Here is a 26,994-nt window from a genome sequence, read left to right as displayed (position 1 = left end):
CCTACATAGGCTATACATTGGCTAAGATTTAATAAACACTGGTTATATTCATACATTAGCCAATATTTCCCAATGCAAATATTGATAGTAATATAATAAATGCCAATGTATAGCCAATATTGCATGTCAATTATTATCCAATATTGGGCATAGATTAAGGACAGATTGATACCAATATTTATAACATAATGCATAATTAATACATTTATCAATCGAAGAAGTGTAGCACATAACGTAGGAGACTCATAGTCACAGTTTCGAATCCCACGTAGACAAGTAAATTTTCACTCAATTATATGTAATATTGGCTGTACATTGTTTTTCCAATATTGGGCCAATATTGGGAGTCAATTTTTGCCCAATATTGGCTGTACATTGTTTTTCCAATATTTTGTTAATATTGAATCCCCAAAAATAGAATTCCCAATTTTGGCACAATATTGTTGAACCATTATTGAGCCAATATTGTTGAGCTAAATATGATTAGGCGTTTACTTTACAATATTAGATCAATATTGGGAGTGCAATTCTTATCCAATGTTTAATATTGACTGTACATTTGTTTTCCAATATTGCATCAATACTTTATGCTACTACGATTTCTATTGGGTTCCAAAACTTGACTCTGTTAAGTATCTTTTGTCTTTGTTCAACATTCGATGAACAACAAGGATAAAATTATACTCGGGTTGACAGAGTCAAATTTTGGAACGCAATTCTGTACGCGCTGTATTTTACATGATGAATTTTTTATAAAATAAAATTTTCACTGATTAGTTGCCCAATCATTTCGATAATTGCGGACGTAATTAATTTCTATTAAGTGACTTGTAGATTTTTAAATACATGTTTCTGATATTGTACATGTATGGAAACGTGTCTTGTGTATGTACTATTTTTGGTTTCGCGTAACTAAAAGTTACACGAGTCTCGGCGGCGAGACATCGGGAAATCGTGTGTTCTGAACGCGTGTGCTGAATACGCATACATGAGTGAATGCCATATTCATTTTCACAACCACGCCAAGGTTACGGCAATTCTGTGTTTTCTTTGTACAGATTTCTCTCTCTTTAGTAGTATTTCAACTGTATTGCGCTGAAGAATACGCAACCAATTTCGCGGACGCTTTTATAAGCTATCTACCGCGAAATTTTTATGCAAAATTTGTTAGAATATTCTTACGTTAACATATTTTAATATAAAATACACACAACACACAGTGGCACTTTCTCTCAAAAATATTTTGTGGGTACCAAAACTCTTGCATTAAAAGAATATAAAATTTCTTTTTAAATAAAAAGATTTTTATATTAAATAAGGGAGACTCATTAGTAAATTAAAAATTATATTTTTTTGCATATCTTTTCTCAACAAAATAAACTTTATAATTCGAACATTTGAAGACCATTTTTCTATTGTAATTATTTGCCAATGTTGTCAACTGAAATGTTCCTTGCAAATTACTTTCGAGCACTACTGTAAGTATAATAATTTTTAAGTAATTGTTTAGCAAAATGGAGTAACAATGAAAAAAGGCTATAGCACACAAAATGACATAGCTGCATATAAAGCCCAGTCATTTTAACATCCGTCTTTTGTAATTTTATAAACATAGATTAATTTTTTAGCATGCTTTTATTATCTAAATCTATATTATTTAATAACTTTAATTCATTTAAAAGTTGACGAGCACGAATTTAAAAGGACAAGTAATTTTCGATATACAAGTAATTTTCGATTATCAAAAGCATTATTTCAACATATAGTTTATGATTCAGTAAATCTATGAACTTTCTGCGTTTTCTGATTTGTTCTAGATTACATTTGTTATGTCTCTACGAGTGAATGATGCAATACTACTTATAGAAGGATCTTCGTCGTACTTATTTTCTGAAATGAAAGAAATCTTTAATCTTTCTTCGTCATAGGCGAAGGTTGAGAGCTCGTGAATAGAGGAAGTCTCGTTTCCGTAGTTTGTAGCCGTTGGCAGATATGGACAAAGAACTTGCATTTGTATGATTACCGCAATCTAATGGGAAAATTTATTATGCGCCGTGGCAGTTTCGTTTTCAGTATTATTATGTGAAACTTTAATTAGCCAGAAAAACTTTGTTAATTTGCTATCCGGTTAAAAACTTACGGAATAATTAGCAGTCCAATGATTAAAAATAAAAATTCCAATATGTAATGTAATTAAGACGATGTAATGAATGACGCAAGATACATTTAATAATAATTATTATGCAATATGTTAATGACTAAAATTTGAAATCATTAAATATATTTATGTGTCCTATTTTGTATGTTACAGAATATCATCAATATCGTCCAAAGTCTATAAATATAATAATTGCATTATGTTCGTATGTTTGCCTCAATATTGACATTAAAATTAGAAAAAGTAAAAAAAGCTTTTTCATTATATATATGTCTTACGAAAGGTAACAGTTGGAAAGTTTGAAAGATGAAAGGTTGTTCCTACATTAAAAAAACCTTTAGAACAGCGCCAGAACATGTTAATTAAATAATTTTAATAACAATAACAAGCTAAACTTCACATTCGTGGAAGTAGACTCAACCTCATTTCACGAGCTAAGGAGGTACAATTCACTAATTAAATAAAACTTGATCTAATAAACACAAGATAACGCTACTGTACTTAGAAGATAGCGATTCTCCCTATACTAAAATTAATTCTTAATCACAGGATTGGGTCATTCATATATTCTGCATTTTCTTTTCTTTGAAATAGGACATTTGACTAAATGGTCTTTATCTTTATTTTTTTTTTAAGTACAAAATTTTATAAAATATATTGCTATGTCTTTACGAGTGAATGATGCAATACTTACAGAAGGATTCATCGTAGTTATTTTTTGGAACGAACAAAATCTTTAATTTCTTTTCGTCACAGACAAAGGTTGGAAGGTCGTGAATAGAAGAAGTCTCGTTTCCGTAGTTTTTGCAGTATAATTTTATAAAATATATTTATAAAAACTTTCTAAAAATATTAAGGTGATCTTCAAGATCTATTTTACTGATTCAGCACATACGACTTACGCATCATTCACACATCACTACACACTATTATATCAATATCACACGCACACGTACAAATTTTCTAACTAACTAATCTTTTATATTAAATATTTCATTTTAAATCTAATTCTAAGAATTTATTATTGTTCATGTAATTTATTATTGTTCATCCCTGGATCAAATGTTTTATATGTACAAAAGACAAAATTTGTATATAAAGCAAATATTATTATAAGTCAACAGAAGTCGACAAAAAGTTCGTTTTTAAACTTTTTTTCATTTTTAGCACAAAGTCGATCGATTTGAATTATATTTTTGTTTAATTGCGAAAAAGAATTTTTTTAATCTGGGATATATAAAAGCAGTTAGAAAACAATTTATTTGAAGAATAATCGAAAATAAAGACAACTTTAGGATCTTCTTAAAGTATATGTAAAAATAACTTAATAATTTTTATATACTTATAAAAATAATGAATCCGAGACGTGAATAATCCATCGTGTGTAGTAAAGGATATATAGGAGTACTCTATTATTCTTTCAATTAATTCATTTATTTTATTGCTTTATTTTTGAAAACGTTAGCGTAGATACACTGATAACATCATTCACTGGCGCTTTCACTCTATCGACTCGCATGCACGATCGTTGCAGTACTTGCGGAAAGTATTTTATCTCTCCTTTGTAAGCGCAAACTTTTGAATGCCGAAACCCGACGTAAAACTCGAGCTGCGCATAAGGAGAGATTCCTTTTTCAACCCCTTTTGCCATACCTCTTACTTCATACTCGTCATAGGAATAACCGCGAGAGGTGGTTTAAAATCGTAGCATGCGATAAAGCCGAACGGAACTCCATCGGGAATTTATTGGCCGATATCGCGTTTACTCACCCAATCACCCCACGACTTCCGCGCATATTAGCAGTTTAATCGCCTAATTACCTCCTCCCTTCATCAGCACGTTCTACAGGTTAATTCAATAGATGATTTTGTGGCGTCGATTATATCGATGCAACAAAATTGAATGCATTCCGAGAGTATGCAAAGTTGATCAAGTCCCGAGATCTAAGTTATGTCTCTAAGTATGAATTAATAATTATTATTAAAACAATTACGAATTTAAACTTTAGGATTATTATGCAGCAGTAATACAATATTTCGAAAAGAGCAAATAAAGAGAAAAATAAAATAGAAAAAAGTTATTCTTTTTTTTCTATATATAAAAAGGATTCTGTTAATTTTTTGTATTATGTTATTTTTTATAAATATAAAAACTAATAAATTTTAATGATTAATTGTGTAACTGATAAACAAACAAGTATTTATAACCGCACAACACAATTCCTTTCCAATACAAGAAAAATGACTATAAGAACGTCCGCGATTGTTAATGCGTAAATTATATATAAAGAAAAGAATGCAATTCGCAAACAATTAGAACGTATAATAAAGAATGTATAATATATAATAAACAAAACTCTTATAAACATTTCTCTTTTATTTGATTTATCCTTGGATAATCTACAAACAATTTTTGTTTAACGTAATTTCTTTCATTTCCGAGGAATTCAAAACTTTCGCAGTTTCCTGACCTTTCCTACCAACATTTCTCGACTGCGTTAAATTTCTCCAATCTAAACATTTTCACGGTTTTCTGCATCCTGCTTTAGGCTTGTTAAAGAAGCTCGAACATCGTAGACATTGTGCGAAATATTGCATTCTCACTTTTCAAGACAGATATGAATACGATTCATGTACGATACGAGTCTCATAACTATAATTCTTGCATCTTGGAATCAATCACGCGATACGCACATGTGATAGATGCAGAAATGCGAATAATAATTAATTGGATGCGTGTTATTCGAGACGTTGGATTGCAAGGCATTACAACTGTTTCTATCAAACGGATTGATATTGTCTGTTAAAGCAAATGATAACGAGAAACGAGGTCAATTACTCGTTTGATCGGAGATATCACGAGCTTGTATGATTTGGATTCAGTGTAAGTTGTATCATCGTAATTCTAGTTTCAACAAAGATACTAACAGCCCAGAAATGGCAACTGACATCAGTGATCAATTAAAAATTTAACAGGATAAAAAATATTTATGATAATAAAATGAATAATTTATGTATTTATTAAAAATTTCTTAGAAATGGTTAATATCGATGCACATTAACATCTACTGTTCTATTGCATTTAACTGCATGCTCGTAAAATTCAATAGACTAGATACTAGATGTGTGCGTACATTATATCTTTCTATCGTCTTATTAAATCATTTGCTTTGTATTCTTTTCGATTCCATTTAACATCAATCAAGAAGTTTGCTTCACAGTCTACACAGGGCCAAGTCGCGCACGCGAATTACTGCTTTTGTGTTATTAAATCATAGTTTATAAGTCACGGAGTAGAATCTACAATCTTACAGTCAAACAACCGCGGCATTAGTAAACTTATACACGTGCCTGCGGAATCATATGTCAAATGGTATATACTATATTTGATAACACCAAAACAGGTACTAGTGTTAAGTTACTCTTATCCGGACCAACGAGCACACATCTATGTACACCTACGTGCACGCCATGTGGTTGCAGCATTTGGGATTGCGGTATAGTTGGAGTTTGTTTCGCAATTCTAGAATTCCGAAATGTTAGTGCAGACATTTCAGGAATTAAAAGAAAAAAAGGAGAAGAGACAGCCGGTAAAAGCGAGGAATTTGACACTATGTTGCGCTAGGTTCTCCATCAACGTACTAAAAGCTTTCTAAAATTAGAGCAGAGGTACTATGATCGCCAGTTTTTCTAAAACGTGCTATATTCTTCGCTATACTCTTCGGATCTCTTTTCAGCTATCTTTGCGATAGCTTGCAATTTTTAAATGTGTTTTAAATATTTCTGAATCACGATTAAAATTCTAGATTCCCTAAATCTTTCATTATTTTGAATCATAGTGGTTTTTTTTAATGATGTTTTATTTTAAAACTTTCAACTTAGTGTATTTGAAGGTACTGGTAAGTTTTTTCATGACTTAAATTTTCTTAATGTTTAAGTTAGAAAATTCCTATGACACATTTATTTATAATTTGTATACACATATAATGATTCAACCTTATTCTCAATATATATAGATAACTTTAATTGATATTTAATTTATTAGATGTAATATTTATTATCAAATATAAACTTAGTTTTAGTATATTTATTTAATATATTTTAAAATAGACATAATTAATATATTTTACAGACATAATTAATCTTAATATGTTTGACAGCAAATAACATTTAATTTTCAGATATTATAATATTGATTTCCCACACGGATAGTTCGTATGCTTCTTTATTAAATATATATGTGATATTGCCAATAAAAACCAAAACAATATCATCGTGATACTGTAATGTTCACAAAGTTATTGCACTTTTTATATAGTATGCGGCGATCGAACGACGCTGGGTGGAAACCAATAAAGCGAATTGTTGACATTTGAATAAGAATGGCTCCACTAAACACATGCTAACCGCATGATATTCCGACGCGACATTTTTTATTGTTATACTTATTGTAATGTCGTTCACGGAACAAAACGATATCGTTAGGTAGAATTGCTTTCGTCAGTATATAGTCAGTTCCATTGTTCATAAATATGTATCGGTGTGTGTTTCAATTTATCGGCAATATAATATACATTAATGAAAAAGCATGGACTACAATGTGAAAAATTAATAAAGTCTGAGAATTGAATTAAAATTATAATCTTCTGGCAAATTGTATTAGGATTAATAAAAATTATATCTGTATTTGATAATAAATATTATGTTTAACAAATTAAATATTATTAATTAAAATTACTTATATATATCGATAATAAATTTCATTCATTATACATATATAAATTATTAACAAATTAAATAATTAAATATATTTTTAATGCGCTTCCTACTTTTCTTTCTGAAATAAAATAAATAAATATAGTTGTTTTTAATATAACATGTAAGAACTGCTAAATAAGTAAATAAATCGTATCCTCGCATTCAAAAGTCAAGTTGTAAAAGGTTCCATTGTTTCATTTCTTTTAAACAAAATTTAGAGGGATGCAATAAACGGAATGCGAACTATCGTATATGAGTATGTTTGTTACATGATATACTTGCAAAGTGACATACGTGCAGGTCCATTGTGGCACCCGCCAAATAACCGGATTCACAAGGGACACCGAAATGTGTATACACCCGATGTAAATTCCGTTGTTGTTCCTGTAAGTATGCACTTCTGCTTGCCATCTTCTATTACGTGGTACGTTACATCAGAAAGAGGCGAGGATAGGATAAAAGTACAGACACACGCTGTATTCAAAACAGCTTTCACAGAAATGAAACGTTACTTTATATCTTTCTCGACGTGCCTTTCCAGTAAATGGAAATATTATTGCGTAACCGACTAAAAGTTATTCTTATTTTCTCTAATCATATAGTACGCTTTGGTTACTTTCAACATATTCGAAATGAATCCTCTACCTATATTGTGAAAATGTATAAAATTACAGACTTATATTATTCATTATATGATATAATGATTACACACATAAATAATGTAAAAATTACACAATTTATAGATAAAATTATGTTTTTTTAAAAATTAGTATTTTTATCTCTAATTATGTAAATACATTAGACTTGATTAGATGAAAAATTACACAATAACAATAGTATATTTTAATTTGCATTTTTATATCCATAGATATTAATAACACGCTTAAGAAAAATTGTTTGTAAATTGTTAATTAATACGTAAATATTTCTATATACTTAACTTCAATTATAAATTTATAAATTTATAATTGCAAATTACTTAATTACTATATAAAAGAATAATTTTATTTGTAAGTCGCAACTTTACGTATATATATGTATGTATATATATATATATATATATATATATATCTTTAATAATATAACAATTTTGAGATCCACTATTAAAGATATTCAGATACAATTTAAAATAAGCACAAGCAATATTAATGAACATTTTAACGTTATTTTTAATATATCGTGAATCTATGAAAATCAAAAAAATCATAATTGATTCTTAAAGAATTAAATATCCTGAAAACTCGTGACTAGAGAGTCCTATGGTCATCAATATTGTTCTTTAATAAATGACATAATATATGTCTAGAGATACATTTCTCCGATTTTAGAGAAAAAAACCTTTTAAAAGTAAGCTTCTAAAAATATCAAAAAAAAAAGGTCAAAAATTCTTTCAGATAGCAACCTCTATGTTGTATATTTCCCTTGACGGATTTTTTCGAATTTGCCACTGCACTGGCAATGACAAAACGTCGGTCGAACTTTTCTCTCTTTCTCTCTCTTCCCCTTTTGTTCTCTATTCGCGGCGCTGGTCTATCTAATAGCACGACGACCCTCGCAGGTTTTGTATTCGCTACACGCTGCGACATTTGCATTGAAATTGTTGCACCCGTCGCTGATGCGCGTTTCGCATCGTAATCCTCCCGAGCAAATGGCGAACACCGTGTGCAGCCATAGAAAACTCACAGAAAAAAGGGCGATTACGGCTGATAACGAACAATGCTCTTTGTCAAAGGTCAGAGATTGGTGGACGCCTTTTGCTAAATCTCCAGAATATCCAGTGGGTTTGATAATTGGAATGGAGAGAGTTACATTGTAATTTCTTGTAGGTACTTCACCTTCACTTAATAATAGAGTGAAAGTGAAGTGCATTACATTGCAAGCAATGTCATAGAGTAGCGCGTAGAGAAATTTTTTGTTACTTAATTAATTTTTAATTGACTGGTTGTAAGAAAAATGGAAAAAGACTATCTACAAGAGACTCATTGTATTGACGAAATTTATGCGAGAGAGGATTATGAATAAAAATCTTTATACAAAAAACGCTATCATGATTCATATTTACGGGTCAAGTGTTGTGTGAGACGACAAAGGAGGATGAGAGATTCATAAAACCCTTGAATACAGAGTATATTTTTTTTATAATAACAGCGAGTCTTCAACAGTATTTTAGAAATTTCAGGATATAGCTCGTACATAATTTTTCATGAGATATTAAAAATCTTTTTATACAAAAAATAGCTGAACTCACATTTTCTTTGGTTGAAGAGATCTGCCTTTTCGTTCTGCCGTGATACACTCGCGGTCTTACCAAAGTGTGTCTGCTAAAATCTGAGGACGGACCTGTAACAATAAATGAATTAATTAAAGTGATGTTAAAAGATTACATTCGTAAAGTACGCGATGCGATTAAAATTTTTGTTCTCATTTCTGGGAAAAAAATATATATTGTAAATTTAAAATTAGAAAATACAATAAAAATCTTTTAAAAATTCCTTTCTTTCTTGATAAAACAATTTAGAGATTTAACAATTTTTGTACCTATAGTATTAAAGGCACTTTGTGCTTTTACTTCATCTAAATCCAGTACTTAACTTTACAAGTCAAGTGACTCTTGCAGAACTACTCAAGTGTTAACAAGCGATAGACAATGTTGAAAAAAAGTGCATCGGAGTCTACATCATAATACGGAGTTTTACAAAGCTTTTTACGAAGCTTCCGCATTAATGAATATACTTGGCGAACGTATATCGATCGGAACTGTCTGCTTTTGCGCTTTTTTCGTATGTCGGACATCGTCGTTTTCCACCTTTATGCATTCGATTACATGGAAATTAAGCAACGCACCAAAAAGAGCTTACGAGATGCGCATGCAAAAAAGGTATGTCACATGCAATATTTAACGTTTCATCGAAAGACTGCGTTGGCGTCAAAAATTATTCAATGGCTGCCAATAAGTAATTATCCAACTACTAACGAAGCGTTTTAACGTCCATTAAACTGGCATCTCTCATTATCGATAAACGAATTTTTCACTATCACAAAATTTCGCACGAGTAAAAATATTCGATTTTCCGCTAGGAAAAAAATCGTTCTACATTCATGACAGTATATGACACAAAATGTAAAAATTCGAAAAGATTTTTTTTTTTTGTAAATTTTATCGTCACTTCGCTGACTATATAAACACTATAAATTCATAGCTGTAAGGTTTTTTTTTATTGACGTTTAATTAAAACAAACAAAATGCATTAAATTAAACGTTCCTCTCTGGACATCGATAAATTCGGAGAGTGAAATATTTTCGATGGCCAATCGAGCGCAACATCGGTATACGCGAAACTCTTCCCCAAATCGGGGAGACTCTCCGCAAATAGAGTGGTATTTTGAGTTCAATCGAACATTGTGATCAACGACGCGCAGCGAAGCTATATCCTTCCCGTCGTAGCATTCGCGGTTGTGCCGTGGGAAACTGCTCCTGTTTGTTACACGAACGTCAACCCTCGCTGGCACTGCAGCGGCAATGTAATTACATCGACAAAAGTCCTTGACATCGGCACGAGTTACAACGAGTAAATTCAGCAGCTCCGCTTTGGCCTCTGTTTTCGCGAAATCGGCTAACTGCGGTTCCGTCCTCGGAACTCTGAAGTATCAAAACTATCGACCCGTCTGGTAACGTAGAGATTTGTTTTTGTTGACTCGAGCGAACGAAGTCAACGTTACTGAAACGATGCAATTCCGACATTTGCATTTATCCGTACAAGGAGAAGCGGGCTTCGAATACGGAGATTCGACGTTCGAAGAAGCGCAAAATAATTTTGAAAAGCTTATAAAGATCTGAATGTTTATACTAGTGTTTTATTTTTAAGAACAAAAAGCATAACTAAATTAAATTAAAACTTATAATCCAATGCACATGTAAGCCGTAAGGTACTATTTTGTACAACGAAAGTCTTCAATATTTTATCTGTAAATTCAAAATATAAATGGTAAATACCATTATAAATATATCAAAAAGTCAGAAATTTTTATTGAATTCATTAATTCCATATTTATCGCTTGATTATTTCAACAATAATTTTGAATTTAATAATTATTATTTTGTAAATTTCTATATGATAATTTTATCATTATCATCAAATGAATATTTAAATTATTTAATTTAATACAATTGTTTTATTAATTAATAATTTAACTTACGCTTATTAACTCATTACTTTTGTTGTATTTCTATATCAAAACGTGGTAAATGTATTGCACGAGTAGACAAGAAGAGGAATCGGCTAGCCATTTGTCATTCTGTCAACTGCATATTAAGCCCGCAAATTCTTCCCGCGTAGGTGGTAAATGAACTGAAATTATTGCTTAACGTTTCCTCCGCTTCTCGCGGAATACCACGGAAAACTGAATTTCAATTACATTTATCGCACGCAATCGATAGGTATCGGCAAACCGGTATCGACAAACTGGACGCACATAAATGCATATTCAGCATTGGCAATTATTCTCCGATAATAAATCCTCGGTACGTTGACTACAAAATTTGATAGAGAACAACGGTTTTCCGTTTAAAAATACTTTGAAATGTTTTATCGACTATACGATACGATATCTCATGAATGAACTGTCGACACGCTCTGAAATAAAATATTCGGACCGTGATTTGTGGAGTCATTCATTTTTAACGTTTGAATACAGTGACGATAAATTGCTGATTTAATGCTTGTTCCTGTAAGAAAATTATAACGCTCACTTTCCAAAAAAGATGATTGATTATCGTCATCCTCGTGAATGTTTGTTGCGTAGAAGAGCAAAAATCAGAAAGTGTATAACTTTTCATGCAATTTTTTTAGTTCTCAAGAAAACAGTCGGATCTTTCTGACTGAAATGTCTATTTCATTGGTACTACGTCTTTTCTTTCCAGAATATTCCAGTGCATACACATTTATAAAAGTCACTTTCTTACCAAATCAAGCGAAAGAAATCGTTCGTTTCGACGTACGCATATTATAGGGAGATATATTCCTTATCTTCTATGTTTTTAAAGTTGAAATCGAGATAACATAAATGCAGACTCTTTTCAGATTGCTTTTCATTGAACGCGCAAGCATCGGATCTTTATTCAGCTTACCTCGCACGCAATTTGGATGATACGCTGGTGCATGGAAGCGATAATAGCTTCCTGCGATGGGCAGCGACGCGACATACGCGTCGGATCGCGATCACGTTCGAGAGCATTTATCAGGTCACATCGTCAAATTGCGAACACGTTGATCAATCACGAAATGGGTCAACGTGGAATTTTGATTGGCTCTTTAAAGCGCAACAGTACAAACGATGCAAGTTTGTACGGTTGTTCACGAAGTCACTGTGCGGAATCTCGCACATGTGCGACGGCTTTTATGGGAGCGAGATTGACGTCAATGGCAACGACGATAAAAAGAAGTCGCGGATAAAAACGGATCCCGCAAATATACGAGAACGCGAAGGCGTCAGTGGCCGCGAGAGAGAACGATCTCATCGAGATTTTTTCCACATGCCTCCACATTTCAAGAAGCAAGTGCCTTCAATCCCTTATCCGGGGTCTCACCGGATACGGATGTTTTTATCCTTGTGAATAAAACGTATGGACATTCGTTCTTCCATTATAAAATTTAAATACTGTACATTAAAAATGTCGTTAGATATTATTGTATTAATTAAAATAAAATCTACTGGTTTTTTAAGAGTTTTTTTAAACATCTCTCCAAAAAAAACTCTTAAAATACCAGTAGATTTTATTTTAATTTTTGTAGCGTTGCATTGAAGTTATCTGCACTGATTATAATATTTTTATAAACATATATTAAATCAAATATATGTTTATATGTATGCAACGCTACAAAAATTTTTTCTGATAATCAGCGATATCTTTGAACATATAAGAATGTCATTAGAAAAATTTATAAATAAATAGATATACATATGTCCATTACTTCAAAAGTAATACAAAAAAATCAAAAAAATATCATCCTAACAGTTATAAAAAATGAACTAATTTAACTTCAAAAGATAGTCAAAAACGTGTCGCGATAAAAAAGGATGATTTTTAATGGTGTAAAACAAAAATGACAAAAATGACATTTGATTATGTTAAGAATGTTTTTATATTTTTGAAAAATTCTATTTTACCAATTTTATTTGATTAGTTAATAACTCTCTGATAAGTTGAAAAATGATTTTCCTCTTTTTCCAGAAAAATTTAATATTTTGAAGTAAGGAAGCGATATGTGTGTATAAGTTCACGTATTTCGAGAATCACTTCTCAAAAAATCTTGAACAACTCGATCAAATAGCGAAATAAATAACTGCTGAACATGTAACATAAAAGCATCTCAACGAAACTGAATAGTGAAATAAATAACTGCTACACATGTAACATAAAAGCATTTCGTACAAATGTATCGTGAAAACCTTGCAAATATTTACCGTGAAAATATTTGAGTGCACGCGATCGGATAAACTGTAATAACAGCTCGTGAGTTTCGATATAGCAACAACGAATCATTCTGACCGACCGGGTGTGACGTGCGTTCGATAGCCACGTCAAATTCGCTCCCGATACGCCGCAAGTGTACGATACCTGTCCGCCGTAAAATCGCGCGAGAAAGAGAAGGACGTTGTGCGGACGTTATGAGCGTGTACGCGCGAAATTTTTGCACGCCGAATAAAGTGATCCGTATAAACCGAGCTGTCGTTGCAGAATCGCGGCTTCGCATTGCGCATTTTCTATATATTTCCGCAAGCGAGCAAATTTGTTCGGACAATTCGGCCATCCGCATATTCGTTGCCACATATGCGAATGTGCTCGCCCTATAACGGATATTAAATTCCTCCCTGTTCTCTTCTTCTCTTCCAACCTCTTTCTTCTCCTCGCTATATGGAGATCGTGTATTCCGGTTAATACGAGCACTTTGCCCTGTGATTAAATTCAAATAAACTCGAATCATCGCGCCTGCGCCATCGCACTTTTCATATGCAAATAATGGATATTTAATATTTGAGTAATGTCGACTAATACCGAGATGATGACTAGTTGCACGCGCGGTTTTATACAAGCCAGTGTGACGCGTAGAACGCAAACGCATGCTAATGAGATTCACGTTAAACTGCGAATGAAACTCGCACCTCACATCGCGTTTATTCCAGCTCACTAGATTCAATTAAATGGGACGCAATATTCTTTATCATTTCAAATGAATTATTTGATATTCTTTTTTTATACTTTGCCGAATATAACAGAAATATAAAATGTAAAACAATAAGGATTATATTCATCATATGTCTGCACAATAATTTTATCGAATTTTTTATCCTTCTCTCTAAAAAATGGTTTCAGTATCGATAATATTTCGTAAAAAGATATAGTGAATGAAGCTTTTGAAAGAGCTTTTCTGCAAAAAACAATTTTGCTGAAGTACACTGAGAAAAAATATTCTAAATTTCAATAAATATTTATTTGAGTAAATACTGAATAAAAATTAACCAAATTAAATATAAAAATATATTTATTTAGTATAAGAAATATTTTAATTTGATTTAACAATCACTTCTTTTTATTAAATAAAGATTTATTTATTGGAAGTAAATGTTTAGTTGGCAGTATTCAATAAATTTTTATTTAATTTTAAGCTATTTTTTTCTCAGTATATCTACAGGTAAATATGGATCCGAAAATAATTTTGTTGGAACCCAATAATAATTACGTAAGAATCTCGTTACGTAAGCATGATAAACAATGCTGCAAAAAGTTTTAATATTCTAGCAATTAGCTTGAGTATCGTATATAATTATTTTGATAGATACAAATCTGTATCGAGCTGAATTTTAAATGAGGTAACTGGACTCAATATGAGCGCGTACTAAAAACGCCCTATTTGCTGCTTGTAAGTAATTACATTATTAATTCAACAAATAGTGATAGTAGCTCCTGCAAATTGTCCATCTGACTCGATTGCATCAGTTTATTGTTTGCTCAATTTGTTAAGTAAAATGCAAAATGTCGAGATGTAATATTTTGTAGATAAATAATTATACTTCCTAGTTTTTAGCATAATTGTTAAAAGATTGTTATTAATTTCAGTAATTCATGTTAATTTCAGTAGTTCATGTTATAGCTCTATTCATACTTTATAATAGTATATAGTTAGTTTATATTTTTGTAACAATCTTTCGTTTATAAAAAGAAAGGAAATTTTTGGTAGAATGAATATGGTCAGTTAAGCATATATTAACATGAGTATACATACATTGAAACAAATTTTTTTAGTATTTTTATTATTCCGGATCATAGATTCTAATTCACCTGATTGTGAAAATAGATAAATAAGTAAATAAGTCTATTGTTTGGAAAACAGTTCTTCGTATATTTTTATGTATTAGTAAACATATCAAGATGTTAATAAACTTATTATCTTATAAAAGAATCACTGGATCATTTTAGCTTCCATTTTTCTAATATTTTTTTTAAAGTAGGAAAACATATTTAGATCGTATATAAGATACATAAATTCAATATGCGTGGAATGTTTTTTTTTAAATTTTTATCTATATATAAATATTTAGAAATGTCTCATATTTTTTATTAACATTCAGAAATCTTTCCCGTTTTGAATGTCACCATTAAATTTCAATTTTGAACTCAACAAAAAATTAGAAAAAATCGCAGAAATCGCTTAGTAAAGAAATATAAAGAGTTATCTTACTTCAGCAAAATTGTTCTTTCTGTGGATAAAAATTGCATGTAAATTGCAATTTACAAAGTTCCGGTTTCCAAGATTAGGATTGTCCATATATCCTTCATAAGAAGGTAATGCAACGTTGCTGATGCCGCTATAAAAAAAAAATCATTATACCCTAGCTTGTCTCATCGCCATTATTATCTGCGCAGAATTTTACACGCTTTCAAATTTCTCTGCTTGACGTTTGTAAGTTATGAAACTCGCATGTCGCTACGTATCCGCGACAGGTGCACTCGGGGGAACGAGTTTTGTGCCTCTATCTCCGTTTCCGCGATGCTCACAAACAACAATTGCTACTGGTATGCAAAACGGAACAGCGCAAGTCGAACGAATAACTCTCTTGTGCCGATGTAATTGGACTATGTATCTCCAGCTATCACAATTACGGTACGACGGATTTAAGCCTATTGGGTAACTGGTTACGCCTGCCGGTCGATTTGTCATTAATTTCCTGTCGGAGTGGCTGTACGATACGGGGAAATCGGATCCGGTTATGCAGCATCGCGTAGCAAATCAGCCGTGTATCGCGAAAATCTTGACAACTCGACATGAATCATCCGTATTGCTACTAGCGAGAGCGATTCTCAAAGCAATGTCGATGCTCGCTGACGTTTATGAAACGAAGCAAACGATGTAATTTTTATGTTGTTATTGTTTATTATTGTTCAATCGATAAATATACTACCTGGATAATTACTAGAATTGTTGTTACACATCCCTGATCTCATAATATAACGTTCATCCAAACAACGTAACAGTTTGTAATTTCTTCATTAGTAATACATTATAATTTATTGGATTGAACATTTTAAAGAAAAATGAAAAATTTATAACAGATTGTATAATTGTGGCTTCGTAATTATGGATTTTCCATTATTTATATGATTCAGTCTTACGTCTAATAAATGAATAATTTATGCAGATTGTTATATACATATTTCATTTATAATAATAATATGCTAAACTGACATAAACGAACAATGGAAAATTCAAAATTGCATAAGAAATATTGAAACATAGTCCGATCCTGAGAACGTTAAAATAATCGAAAGAGTACAAATTCAGAGATGTTTGGCTAAATGAAAATTATATTTCAGGAAAGGGGCACGACATTTGTTTCAGCCATTTTCCATATCTCGGTCGAGGTCCCAAGATAATCCTGATTTATGGCACGGGTCACCCTATATAGGGCAGATAGCATAGCCAACTAGACTCCGCCATCTGGTCTGTCGTAGTAAGCTTACACAGGCGAATGGTCGAATACAAATCCGTCCACGTCGTTAATCAAGTAACTGTATCGCGCGTGTCATTGACCTGAAAAGGTGTCACAAATTCGACAAAAATCGAAGAGTGAACCGAAAGCCCGATTACGTTAGAATAAAAAATAATTTTTGCGGTGCTCGAATACAGAAAAAAAATCAGGAATTGTTCGTATCTTCCTTTCTCGATACTTAAAATATTTTCGATAAATATATGTAAGTTTCTCTTTTTGTTGAAACAACTTATAGCCCACTTTACACTTCGAGAGTGAAGCATAACTCGAGAACAAAACCTATCGCAGAAATTCGAGAATAGTGTACCTGAAATACAAAGACGATCGAAGTTTCCGCATTTTTCATCCTTATACATACATTATATATGTACGTATTTTTCATGCTCGGTTTGTAATACACAACGAATTTTTATATTTTTATTCTGAATTCTCCATTACCGATCTTCTTTACGTTACGTATGATTTTTTTCTCTTCACTTCTTTCAATATTATTCTGTATTTTCTTATAGATAATCGAAATCATGGATTTGTAACCAGTTCATTTCTTTGACCTTATACAAGTTAAATAATTTTATTGTAAAATTTCTTTTCTAGTAAATCATTTGTTCGAATTATGCTTTAAATGGTAAACTATATTAATTAATATTACGTATTAATTATTCACATGATTAATATGTAACAAAACTAATTTTGCTGCATTAATTAAGTAATAAATCGAGTTAATAAGAACTTGATTGTTTTTATTTATAGGTTTCACGATATCAATTGAAGGAATTAAATCACAGCGGAAGCGCTAAGTTATGGTTCTCCAATTGATGCAATTCGCACGAGCGGCAAGTTCGAAAGATGCTGCGCTATGGTTGAGCAAAGATACAGCACGACGTAGTTACATCGCAGAAGGTGAATTAGCGACGGACAGTTAGGGCACAATTAATTCGGCATGTAGTGAACTAACGCGTCAGATTGGTGCACATGCGAAAGCGGATCTGTGTTCCCATGGTCCTCATATCCCTATCTCACACGTGTCCCCGCAAATGTAGCTACGCGCAAACACGATTCTCTCGACGAAGAACGACGGCCATAATCGTGCGTTCTTGTATCTCGCGCAGCATGCACGTCACGTAATTCTCAGCGCTGTCTCATTTCTTTCGTTCTATATTATATACATCAACGCTACATCAACGTAACAGTATATATTCTTTTTCGATGAGCAAGCCATCAGCGAACGTGTGAATTTCTTCCATTCGTCGAAAGAAGCGAAAAATATTATTTCTCTCTTGGACAATTTGAGAAGTAGTTTTAGCATTTAAAATTCGTGAAATATTGCAATGTAGTTTTAATAATTATACCATACAACGTTCTTTATTCATTAATCAATTTTATATATAATTTCAATTATTTTTATTGTAACTCTAATAAGCATACGGCTATTTTCTGCGAGAAACGTTTTGCTAATGCGAGGCTCGTAAGAAATATTAATAAAAACAATAAGCGATATATGTGTTTATAGAATATGGATATAAATTTGCACATGTATCCTGCGTAATTTAAGAGAAAAATGCATGCGGAGCAACAGGAAAATATTCCAGCAAAATAACGTGAAAATAAAGAAAACTTTTCTGCCATTAAAAAAACAACCTGTCTCGTGGTAACATGCATTATTGGTAAAAATTTGAATCTTTACATCTCAAACAAACATACAAAATATATAAAGATATTATATAGATGACACAAAGATAATAAAGATTTCTTTCTAAAATCGATTAATTTTAAAAGTTAATTCCTCCTAAGCTATAAATATTAAAAATCGACGCGAATGTGATATAATTTATTGTAGAAGAGCGTTTAAGAGAGATTATCATGTGACAAACGTGATACTGGTACTCACGGGCAATCACCGTGGCATTTTCGAATTAATCACAACGTGAATAAATGCGGCCGAGTTTAGTGAATGGACCAATCAGAATTTCGTTTCAACATTGCTCTGCCGATCCCTGCTTGCTCTCGTTAGTCAATTAAACAGCATAATTATAGCTACGCTCGCTATAGGAGAGTCTCTCGATACATGATTCACAACGGACGTTGTTAACTCTACATTTTATTCACGCACACCGCACACGTAAAAGCGAGAGCTGTATCATCAATGATTAGGACAGTTGCGGCAAATAGCGATTATCGATCACACAACATGGAGACGGGCTCCTTCGCGGATCGTTCACGCAATCGTTCACAGGAATATGGAACAGAGGATGATGGATTTTCAATAGAGTTACGGACATTCAATTTCACAGAATATTCTGCACGTTTCACCGCTCTCAAAATCTATTTTCGCCAAAAATGGAACACAAATTTCATGCTATCTGTATATTCATCGATACAAGCGATGCGGCGCCGCTACCGTTTCCTACCGTGGAAGCAATTTTTATATGGGCTTGACACTACTCGTCGTGCTGAATTTGTCGTTCTTTTTTTCGCTAGAATAACCTCATTCTCGCATTTGATAGAGCTGGCGGCGTCAATCCAAAGCAGCTTATCGCGCTGACGGCATTTGCAAGGCTTAGTAACGAATTGGCTTCGCGGATCAAATATCCAGATCGTATGCTTGTTCATGTATTTGTTTGCGTTTTTCTGAGACGATTTCACCGCTTTTAACGGATTAATACGCACTCGAGCGTAAGAGAGAAGTGCACGAGTGTAAAAAATCGGTTTACTTGTTAAGACTTTGATGCACGATATCTATTTTTTTTATACAACAAATCCCATAATAATATTAAGAAAATGTAACGAGATAGTAACAAGTAATGCCGTAACATTATTAAAATTTAGATTGCCACTTATTAATAAAATTAAATTAAAATATACATACATTATCGATTTTACAAAATGTATATGAGATACACTGATGCATACGAAATGCGACAATTGATGCTGGTTGCTAGATAGAATGTCAATACAATTTCTTGCATAACGCTTGAGTTTCCTACATAATTATTTTGATGATTCAACAAAATTGTTCTTTTGTGTACAGTTAGAAAGACATATTCCGTCAATATTTGAAATTTTTATTTTGTATTGTTTTAATCTCTCTTAAAAAAAGTTTCAATATGTTGCATATTAAAATAATACTTGCATTCTTAAATTTCTCAGAAGAAACGGTAAAAGTGAGTAAATTGAATTAATGCCAAAAATATTACGTTATTCATCTGACATCTACGACTGTCAGTTGCTGCATTCAATGTCAAACTAGACACAACACTGTGCCTATAACGGCTCATGTCTTTTAGGGAGTATATAATTTCACCCTTATGTAGATCTATACGCATAAAGAGTTCGTAAGAGCATCAACGAACAGACTTTACGGTTACGAGAGTTCTTTGAAAGAGCAAACGTTTCCTCGTGCAGAATCATGAAAATTGCTCGCACGGTGGAAACACCGCCGAGCGGTAATTGCACTCGCGCAAGATGCTCTTTGTCGACACTCAAGAACTGTTTGCACAGCGATGCATGCGGTTAAACGATCTCTTGTATACCTGTCGTATCACTTGTCTTATCTTAAGCGCGCTTATATATTGCTTATATATCCATTCACAAATAGATTTCTTCCATTCGCACAACGCGCGATATGCATATATCTTTAAGTAAATTTATTAAATAATTACTTCTACAGATTGGACAAGTACATTAACCTTTTCGCGATGTTGCAAAGATTTTGTACATGCATATATTATTGATTCCGGAATAAAGCTTTTTCTATAAAAAGAAATTAAAATTAAGTGCCGTGAAATTTACACAAAGGAAGATTGTAACATTGCGTTATAGAAATTAAGGCTATAATGTTATTATATAATTTATTATATAATTTATTATATAATTCATTATATACAATAAAACATATATGATAATTTAATATGCATTAAATTATGCATTAAATAATTATTGGAATATTATTATAGAAACTTTGAAGTCCTTTCAATATCCGCCCACAATCAGGATCAACATTTACAATGTTTTTGACTCAAAAGTTTTTGTACACTTCCAAACTATATTAAAAATTCTGAAAATTTTATAAAAGAGATCGACATAAAAAAGCTCTCGAAAAACTAAATATTCGCGTATACATATTACATAAAAATTAAAGTAGAACCTATAGAATAATAGCAATTAAACACATTAATGCGCACTATTAGAGCCATTGTATATTAATTTAATCTGAGTGTAAAAGTGAAATATAAATAGTTCGAATGAGAGATAAAATATATATTGTATTTTATCTAAGAGTACCTATTTTATCTAAGAGTATCTACAATGAAGTGTCTTATAAATATTTCACGGCTTAATCGATTTCTATATTTATAATAAACACATTATCTTCACGTCAATTTGTACGATGACTTTAATGTGAACCAGCACTGAATGTGTCCAATTGAATTGATTACAAGATATATATTAGGTGTACAACTTTGCTTCCGCCGTTCTTTTTCCGAAATTCGAGGCTTTATTGTAAAAAACTGATTATATTAGGTGTTGGAATTAATTCGTAGCGTTTTACAAGTGATGGGAAGTACTTTCATTAATGTATTTTTTAATGCTCATGTGAAATAAATAACATTCTTTCATTAAAAAACGCTACGAATTAATACCAACACCTAATACATTTATGATTCAAAGTATTGTCCATCGGTGGGCATTACTTTCTCCCATATTTCGGGCAGCGTACGAATCCCGCGTCGAAAAAACTGGTCATCTTTTGAGACGATCCACGAATCGATCCAATTTTTTACTTCTTCATAAGACCGGAAGTGCTGGTCAGCCAGGCCATGTGTGCCATTGATCGAAACAAATGATAGTCAGAGGGAGCAACGTCTAGACAATAGGGCGGGTGGAGTAGGACTTCCCATTTCAACGTTTCCAAGTATGTCTTGACCACTTTCGCAACATGGGGTCGAGCATTGTCATGCTGCAAAATCACTTTATCGTGTCTCTCGTTGTATTGCGACTGTTTGTCTTTCAATGCTCGGCTCAAACGCATCAATTACGTTTGAGCCGAGCATTAAAAAACAAACGGCCGCAGTCGATTGTTTCAGTCGATTTTAACAGCTCATAATACACTACGCCGAGCTGGTCCCACCAATACAGAGCATGATCTTGGAGCCGTGAATATTCGGTTTGGCTGTCGACGTGGAAGCATGGCCGGGAACTTCCCTTGATTTTCTGCGCTTGGGGTTATCGTAATGAACCCATTTTTCGTCCCTAGTCACAATGCAGAAATCCCTTCCGTCTTTGCCTTTCAAGCAACTGTTCGCAAGCAAACAAACGCCGTTCAACGTCTCTCGACTTCTTCAACTCGTACGGCACCCAATTTCTTTGCTTATGAATCATTTCCATGACTTTGAAGCGTTTTGAAATGGCTTGTTCAGTCACTCCCAATGGTCGTGCCAATTCTTCTTGATTTTGACACGAGTCTTGATCAAGTAATGCCTCCAATTCTGCATCTTCGAAAACCTTCTCTCTTCCACCGCTATGCCGATCTTCGAAAAATCACTGTTCTTGAAGCGTTGAAACCACTCACGACACGTTCTTTCACTAATACCCCTCTCACCATAAGTATTTGAGAGCATTCGATGAGCCTCAGCCGCAGATTTCTTCATATTGAAGCAGAAAATTAAAATCTTCCGCAAATGACGGCTCATAAACTGAGATTTTCAATCGAGAATAATTTTATGATGCAGACACAAATCGACTAATGTTTTTATGGGGTTATGTTGACAGATGCCCAAGTTTATTATATAACATCTATGATCTATTTATTTCGACCACCACTTACCGCTAAAGCCATCTATAGGAAAACGGCGGAAGCAAAGTTGTACACCTAATACATGGAAAAAACGATTTTGCTGAAGTATCTAAAAATATAATACTTATATACAAAGAGAAAGATTTAAAAATAATTTTGTTGGACCATCAAAATAATTACGTAGGAATCTTATACATGATGAGTAATATTGCAAAAAATTTTGACATTTTAGCAATTAGTTTAAACATACATATTTATTTTGATGATCCAACGAAATTATTTTTAGATCTGTATTTAACTTTAAATTTTTAGATACTTCAGCAAAATCATTCCTTCCGTTTGTAGAATATTATCATGAAGATTAGCATACTGATGCGAGTATCTAAAACGTAACGTTGCAGCAGATTAGCACACTGGGCATTTAGTCAGTTCCTATTGGACATCTCCGTTCAATTTAATTCGACACTCATTGCTTTTCACTAGATGCAATTACACTCTCGCGCGAATCCATATGCATAGACCGCAAGCTCAATGCGTGTCATTTATGGCTTTAAGAGAATCCCCTTTCATGCGGACTGACCGCCCATTCTGCAAATTCAAGGAGGACTTGTCCGTTGCATTGACACATCACATATTCAGAAGAATAGAGATCCCTCACCGCGAGAAATAGACAGCGCACTGCCGTATGCACGACGTTTGCATATTCGAAAGCAACAATCCTTGACGCTGCCATTCCGAATGCGACGAAACTTCTGTGGATGTCGATAGAAATGTTACGAATGTCGGATTACGTTTATTCAATATTAATCCAGAGATGAATCTTGATCGAACGATGAATCAGAAGTGATAAAACATTATCTAGATTTGCTAAGTTAATAAATTCACATGTATACATTCGGCATACTGTCAATTAATATTATCAATTATATATGTAAATACATGAGTTTTGTTTCAAATTGAAAAAATTAATTTCTCGGATGTCTTAAGTGCATTGAATTAAACGGAGAGAAAAGAAGAAAGATAGCTCAAGTTCGTCATCCGAGTTAGGGTTAATTGCCACGAATAGGTGTTAAGTGGTCCTTTCAAGTCTTGGATTACAAAATTTGCTGCTCTCCAGTTACTACTCCTATATTTTCTTTCGCATAATATCACTTCCTGTCTTTATTCGCGAGAATTGTAATATAAATGTTTTATATATATATATATATATATATATATATATATATATATTCTACCTGTTAATATTATATATATATATATATATATATAAAATCTCTTCATACTTTCAACATAAAAAGATTATTTGAATAATCTATAAATCATTAATTAATGGTTCAATAATAATATTTATAATATATACATAGTATTTATTAAAATATCATTAATATTATTAGATTGAAATTATATGTATGTATATTTATATAAGTAGAATTATTACCAGTATAAACAGAAAAAGCATTCGTGAAAATTTCGCGGCATTTAATTTTAGACTCTTTCTGTAGAAAAAGCTTTATTCCGGAATCAATAATTGCTTTCACTTTTTCACAAAGACGCTTTGCTTTATGTTATCATGAGAGCGTAATAATCCTTCGATCAAGGTCTGTAATAATAAACTATAGACAATGCACAAAGACATGTGATCGCAGAATACTATTAAACAATTATATCAACGTATAAACTAAGGTCAAACGATAGCTACACTTTGATAATTATAATTAATAAGTGTGTTTATTTTGTTTCCTGCATAGCCGATAACGGCAGCATTCGCGATAAAACAGAATTCCGTCTTGAAAAATTGCTTTACGACCATTGTTTCGAGCTTTGCTTCTACCTGCATTAACGTTTTATCTTCGGCCGTTTTCAGTTTTCCGTGAAAACTTTTCTTCGCCGACGAACGACCTGCTTCATATATTTTCACTAGTGCCTTGGAGATTGCGATAAAATCTTGTTAAGGTCGTACCGTCCGATTGCTTTTATATCTCTTACAATTCTTCATTCACGTACAAAGTGACCTAGAGACCTCAATCTGCGTTTTAATATTATTTGACGAATTTGAAGCTACTTGAAAGAAATTTTGAAAAAGACTGTTTAATCGCAATGTTTTGATATTTGATGATTTTAAATATTTGAGTATTTTAATGATTAAATCTCGAATAAAATTTCAGTAAATTCCCTTTCACCAAGAAATCCCATTCTGTCTCAAATAAAAACATTATGCGTCTTGTTTCTCTATGTTTTATTTTTGTTTTCAAGAAGGCATCGCCTTGCAAGACGACGTTCCTTTTTTTCCTTCTTCTTTCACTTTTCATCCTTTTATCCGCTATAATCTACATTAAACCAAAATTCAAGAGAAGACAAAATAGTTGTGTTTCAAAATGTAATTCGAAGATTTATACTCCGCAAGAAATAAACCGATTGATTGAGGAGAAAGATAAAACACTCAATTGATGTGGTTTAATTCTCTAGGAATATAACTTTTCGAATCTTTTGAGATTAGATTAATTCGAAATAACAACACTCAAATCGTTCGACAATTCAAGATTTTTAGTTTTTTTTTAATTGCACATTTTACAGATTTCTTTAACGAAACAAAATGTTTGCGTATGATTAAGATAATGCATTAAAAACAAATTAAACTACTGCTATAAATATTTATTTTTAATTTATTCAAACAAACACGTTTTCTTAATTAAGTACGATTTGTCATTTTGAGGAAAAAATGAAAATATATTTATCATCGGTTGTCAATTAAATAATAAACGGACAATTACATCATTATTACGAAATTATTTATTTTATTTCTCTTATAAACTTATTTTATTCATATCCGAGTATCGATATGATTTGTAATAAAAATTTGATGTTACCATTCAAAAATGCCGTGGAATATTTCTAGGAATCCCTGGATATATCAATATGCGTTGATATGAACGACTTTTAATATTTTCTTATTTTAGTAATAACATACGTCTTACGCCTATTTTCACCAATGTAGATTAATTTTAATCTTGGTTCAACTTACTCTTCATCTTTCTCTAATCCTTAAAACTAGAAAGAGGTGAAGAATAAGTTGAACCGAGATTAAAATTAATCTATATTGCTGGAAACGGACATTACTCTTTCCAACGTTTTTTATTGTTCTCTTCGTGTCTTCTATTAATTCTCGTTTCTATCCACTGGTGCGCATCAACGAATGCAGACTCGCTAATGAGACGAATGAAGTAATAAGAATTCCACGCCGTCGCCGGTCTCCGTCGAGACGTCAAATACGAAAAACATTATAGCTCACCATAACGTACACGGCAAAAAGTATATCTCTCTGTGACTGCATTCGTGATTTCAATTACTCGTCCTTCCTTCCATGCGATAAAAAATTTAGCAGTAAATAACACCTCATAATTCTTATGAAGTGAAATAAATATTCAAAAGTAAAAAATTAGACAAAACTGTCTTTTCAGCTATTTATTAATTAACTATTCATTATTCATTATTTCTCATCAATTGGTATTTTATAACAAGTAAGATGAATTATTACAATTACTATAATTTAATATTTAATCGGTAATTATAATGTTTGTTTATTTGACAACATGTGCTTGATGCATGTATTTCAAAATATATTATAGCGAATTTGCTTGTAGATTAGGATACATTTCGATCAATATTGATATTTCATTCCGTGCAGACATAAAATTGATTACGACAATTAATGGGCGAGACCGAATCGTGTTTATTTCATTTAACAGGATCTGTTCTGTGTACGGATATCATTGTTATCCATTACTGGATAGCTTATATATTATATAAATGTGGTAATCCTGACCACAAAACTATGCAAAAACAATAGATTCATATCTAATTTACTAATTGTCGTACTTAATAATGTTATGAACGGATCATTTGATTGCGGCCACTTCGCCTGTCATAAACATTACGATTCTTGATTTCAGTTTGTGGATAATAAAACGAGTTTTCTCTTCATTAAACCGCAGGAAGAGCGTAATTTCCTGATGACTATCTACAGGAATACTTTAAATTAGATAAAGTTCATCTCACGTCTGTTTATGTCAGTCATTTCTCAGTAAATGAATGGCCGATAATAATTTGTTATATTTAGCATGAAAAATAAAAAGTAAGTTCAACAACTGGTTGACAATAAAATACGCTGAAAAAATTGAAAAAATATTCTTTAAATATATTTAAAAATAGATTATGTTTTTGGTATTTATTAAAA

General features: G+C 32.1%; 1 protein-coding gene across 1 annotated transcript in view; it reads right to left on the bottom strand.

Annotated features, from left to right (window-relative positions):
- Meltrin (disintegrin and metalloproteinase domain-containing protein meltrin) overlaps nucleotides 1-26,994 on the bottom strand; it is a 99,418-nt gene that overhangs the window by 29,159 nt on the left and 43,265 nt on the right. Inside the window, exon 2 of the mRNA XM_011067056.2 lies at nucleotides 9,165-9,256. Coding sequence (XP_011065358.1) covers nucleotides 9,165-9,256 — 92 coding nt within the window. The remainder of the gene's footprint in view (nucleotides 1-9,164; nucleotides 9,257-26,994) is intronic.

The sequence above is a fragment of the Acromyrmex echinatior genome, chromosome 1 (assembly GCF_024713525.1).
Source record: "Acromyrmex echinatior isolate Ae372 chromosome 1, ASM2471352v2, whole genome shotgun sequence".
Classification (NCBI taxonomy): Eukaryota; Metazoa; Arthropoda; class Insecta; order Hymenoptera; family Formicidae; genus Acromyrmex; species Acromyrmex echinatior.
This window is presented reverse-complemented; position numbering and strand designations above follow the sequence as displayed.